The 4,466-nt window shown below is 37.3% G+C and overlaps 1 protein-coding gene across 1 annotated transcript in view; it reads left to right on the forward strand.

Moving 5' to 3' along the window:
- The window catches only part of CDC40 (cell division cycle 40), a 55,677-nt gene extending 51,470 nt beyond the window's left edge, over positions 1 to 4,207 (forward strand). Inside the window, exons 15-16 of the mRNA XM_029943207.1 lie at positions 1,097 to 1,241; positions 2,215 to 4,207. Coding sequence (XP_029799067.1) covers positions 1,097 to 1,241; positions 2,215 to 2,392 — 323 coding nt within the window. The 3' untranslated portion in view covers positions 2,393 to 4,207. The remainder of the gene's footprint in view (positions 1 to 1,096; positions 1,242 to 2,214) is intronic.
- The last annotated feature ends 259 nt before the right edge of the window (positions 4,208 to 4,466 follow it).

Here is a 4,466-nt window from a genome sequence, read left to right on the forward strand (position 1 = left end):
AGCTCCTGTGAGTGCGGAGCAAGGAAGAAGAAAGAGGCAAGAAATACTTTGTGCTTCTATCAAGGTTCTGCCACAGGCAAATCAGTAATTATTTTTGTTAAATGTCCTATGATTTAAAAAAAAACAATTTTTTTTAATGTCTTTATTTTGAGAGAGAGGGACAGAGAGTGAGTGGGGGAGGTGCAGAGAGAGAGGGAGACACAGAATCGGAAGCAGGCTCCAGGCTCTGAGCGGTCAGCACAGAGCCCGACATGGGGCTCAAACCCATGGACGGTGAGATCTGACCTGAGCCAAAGTCGGACACTTAACTGACTGAGCCACCCAGGCACCCCTTATGATTTTTAGAAGAGCAACCTGAGTTCTATTTTGATAATCATCATACTGTATACTTCGTCACATTTGTCACTCTGTATCTGCATCTTACACAGTGTGTTTTTTTTTAAACTATCCATTACAAACATTGTACCCAGAACAAGGCTTTTACTCTCCCAGACGGAATACTGTTAGGAGCACATCCTCGGTTACTAATGTCTGCACGCACCACAGGACGCAAAAAGATCCCGCAGTTTAGGCTCTCAAGGCTTTGATGAATTGTGGGTAGATAAAAGCAATTTGGCCTTTCAATATAGTTACTATAGTTTTTTAGCGATATATCCTTTTTTAATAGTTTTATTTAATAACCCTAGGTTTTCTCACCTAGAGGTAATCTTTCCTTTTTCTATAATTAACATAGATAAGTCTCTTTTCCCCCTTGGTTCTGTTGTACTTATTCCAAATTAATTTCATTTCATAAAATCTTACTTGAGTTCTGTTAATGCTAAACTCAGAATTTCGGTATATCCTTATGTAAGCAAAAAAAGCTTTTATATGGAGAGTGCTTAATGATATGGGATTATATGCACAAAATCCATTACTTTATATATAAATCCCTCTTGTCAGCAACACTTTTGTAATGCTTTACAGATGGTATAGTAAATTCATTTTCCTATTGTCATAAAGTAGTTGGTAATAAGAGAATATTAATGTCTGAAAATATTTAAAGTCTTTGTAGAATTTTTGGTCTTGCTCTAAAATGTCCCATTTTTTTAATTTACAGGGAAATGGCTAGCATGCCAATCAATGGACAACCAAATCTTAATTTTCGGAGCACAGAACAGATTTAGATTAAATAAGAAAAAAATTTTTAAGGGCCATATGGTAGCAGGTTATGCTTGTCAGGTGGACTTTTCACCAGACATGAGGTAAGTTTAAATCTCCTGTATTCTCATATTCAAATATGCTGATATAAACTACTGTTGTACAAGTGATAACACTTTAAAAATCACTCTCACTGATGTAATTGTATGAGAACTGTGCAGGGTGTCACAATGCTGCTGGAAAGGCAGGAACAAGTTGTGAAAACTACATGTCATACTGGCTTTTTTAAGTTCTGTCATGTGTCTCCTTCTACTCCTGGGTCCTGTACCCTTCAACCACATCATAAATTCCTGTTTATACGGGCGATGCCGTACTTTCGCTCTGCTCTTCTAACAAGGCTGGGCAGACTGTAATGACTCTACTGCTGTGACTGAACACCAGCACAATTAATTCTGTATCACAGTGTTGACACGAACCACTTCCCTGCAGCTTTGGTGTTGAAACCTCAAATCCAGCTCTTGACTATTTCTAGGCCGCACTGGATTTGCAGAGCCCAGATAGAGCCTTTCTATGAGTGAAACTCTGCATTCATTCCCCTATTCTCAGCTAAAATATACAGGGATAAGCAATTCAGAAATCTCTGAAACCTTGTATGGTTAGGCTGGAAATTGTACCTTAGAGTCTACCTTAGACATCGTCAAAGGATGTTGGAGCCAGAAAATAACTATGAAGTGGGTCCAGCCGGACTGCAGTAGAAGTGGCGCTCGCTGGCTCTGTGCGAAGCTGCTCCCCACACTGGTTCTGACCGTCTAGAGAGTGACTGAGTACTGCACCTACTGTGGCTTTGGGTTTCCAGTCTTCCAAGTCGAGTTTTACTCCTAAACTGGTAACTCAATGGGGAGATTTTTCTAGTAGTTTAAATTATAGACTGCTTTATCCCCTACCTTGTTATTTTGAGTATCGTATATTCATATTGACTTTTTTTAAGGTTACAGGGAAAAAGATAAACTCTTTCTCTGTTCCTTATCCACTTTAAGGTCTTTGAATAACTTGAATTTATTTTCCTTCTTATTCTAGCTATGTGATTTCAGGAGATGGAAATGGAAAATTGAATATCTGGGACTGGAAGACCACAAAACTCTACAGTCGGTTTAAAGCTCATGATAAAGTGTGCATCGGTGCAGTGTGGCATCCTCATGAAACCTCTAAAGTCATCACATGTGGTTGGGATGGTCTCATTAAATTGTGGGATTAATGAGTTTAATCCTTATCTAGGGTCATTTTTGATCCAGTGTCATATTTAACTATATTTAATTATTAAATGTGTTGGATGACAACTTGATTTACAAATTATGATTTCCTTACATGGCCTTATGAAGTTGACCCATTGGTTAAAAAAAATTTTTTTTGTAAATTTGTCTCAAATAATTTCATTGGCAATTTCATTTTGTTCTTTATAGATGTTATTTATACAGAAAATGACCATTGACTTTCCATTTAGTGAGTGGTTATTGTTGGCAGTCAGTTGGGGTTTACCCCCTTGGTATACTGGAAGGATCTCTCTGGAATTGAGGAAGAACCCCTGGTGTATTTGGGGTTTTAAAGGAGGTAATAAAATTAACAACAAATAGTTCTGAAAAGCACCATATGCTTACCTCTTCAACAAAAAGGGAAGTAAGGAACAGGAATGACGTGATTTAATGTAAGTCTGAAAGAAGGATAAAACCACCCACAATTATTGTTCCCATTATTTTTGGTGGGTCAAGTTCAAATCTTTTGGATTCAGGAATTCTGCCATTCTTTATGAAATATATTGTATGTTTACTTGTAAGCCAGCAATCCTCTCTGACTGCAGATATTCCTGTAATTATTAAACAGTAGAAATAAACAGTCCAGAGTTCCTTCCTTGGCTTTCTTCCTGATCAGTGTAGACAGGACTATATACAATCAGAGAATTATGTTATTTTTGAAGGTGAAACTCAAGAGGATGAGAGAAGAGTCTGAATTTTATTTGTATTTACTCTCTGTAAGGATCTGACTATACTTTCAGAAATCAGGGTCTCCTAGGTCATTGATTCATAGATGTCACTACTGAAATACTCTTCATAGGAGATAGGGTATGAGGGCACCGTCCAAAATGTCACCTTGTCATTTCTTTGAAGTTGTATGTTTTATCTTTAAAATTATTCTGATTTTGCTTGTGGATATATTCAACAGAACTTTTTCAGATCAGAAAAAATTTTTAACTTCTTTCCAAATCCTTCAGTAAAATTGATACCCCAGGAAGATGGCTAGGGTTCCCTAGTTTGAGAAGCAATAACTGTGGGTGGTTTAAAAAAAGAAAACAAAACAGAAAACTTTAAGTTTCAGATTGTGACATCAAGATAGCCTCTTGAATACAGTAGCTAATAGCACTTTGGGTGACAAGCCATTTCTTCTGGTTTATTACTAAGATATTTGAACGTGCTTTGAAATATTTCAGTACCATGCTTAAAAAGATTGGTTCATAGTAGCTCGGAGTCCCGCCTTGTAGACCAAAATCATGTTGAATGTTCATGTGCTAAGGGCATTAGCTCTGAGTCCTGTGCTGTCAATGGCAGTCTGTGCTCCTTGTGCTGAGAACTTCCATTTTTAAAAAGGCCTGGTATTGACGAACTGGCCTTAGAGCCACACATAAATAAATCCCAAAGAAGAAAATGGAAAACGAGAATAAAAATGGGAGACATGTTCTTTTCGGACACAAACACTCAAAGAAATAAGAATACACTGCCTGGCCGCTGCCTTTCGGTATCTGCCAGGCACTCACACAGGCCCTCTCCTCTAGTCCCAAGCCACTGGTTTTAACAAATGTGTATTACAGAAACGTGACGGGACAGAAAGAATCAATCATACACTTAAACTTTGATCTCGTCCAACATCAGTATTGTATATGTTACAAATCATAATTTCTAAATCTGGGTTTATTTTATTGTGTTTTTGACTGTTTCTAAACTAAGTAACTGTATATAAAAGTTGTCTCTTTTTTAAAAAGATCGTATTTTTAAATAAAGCATTTTTTTAGAAAGTGTTATCAAAATTCTCATTCTTAGTTTTAAGTCTCAGCTCTGCTGAGGGACAATAGATTAAACCATTTAGAGACTTTTATGGGTCCTTTTCATTTCATGGGGAGACATGATGCTTTGGAAGTGGGGATGGTATTTGAATATGGAATATTAACGGGTTTATTCTAGTTACATAACAAAAATATGGGGCAGCACGCTGAGAGCACATAAAGTTTAACACATTCCGTGTTTACACACCTGAGTGGTAACACTGAGTCACGACTGCAC

The sequence above is a fragment of the Suricata suricatta genome, chromosome 7, assembly GCF_006229205.1.
Source record: "Suricata suricatta isolate VVHF042 chromosome 7, meerkat_22Aug2017_6uvM2_HiC, whole genome shotgun sequence".
Lineage (NCBI taxonomy): Eukaryota > Metazoa > Chordata > Mammalia > Carnivora > Herpestidae > Suricata > Suricata suricatta.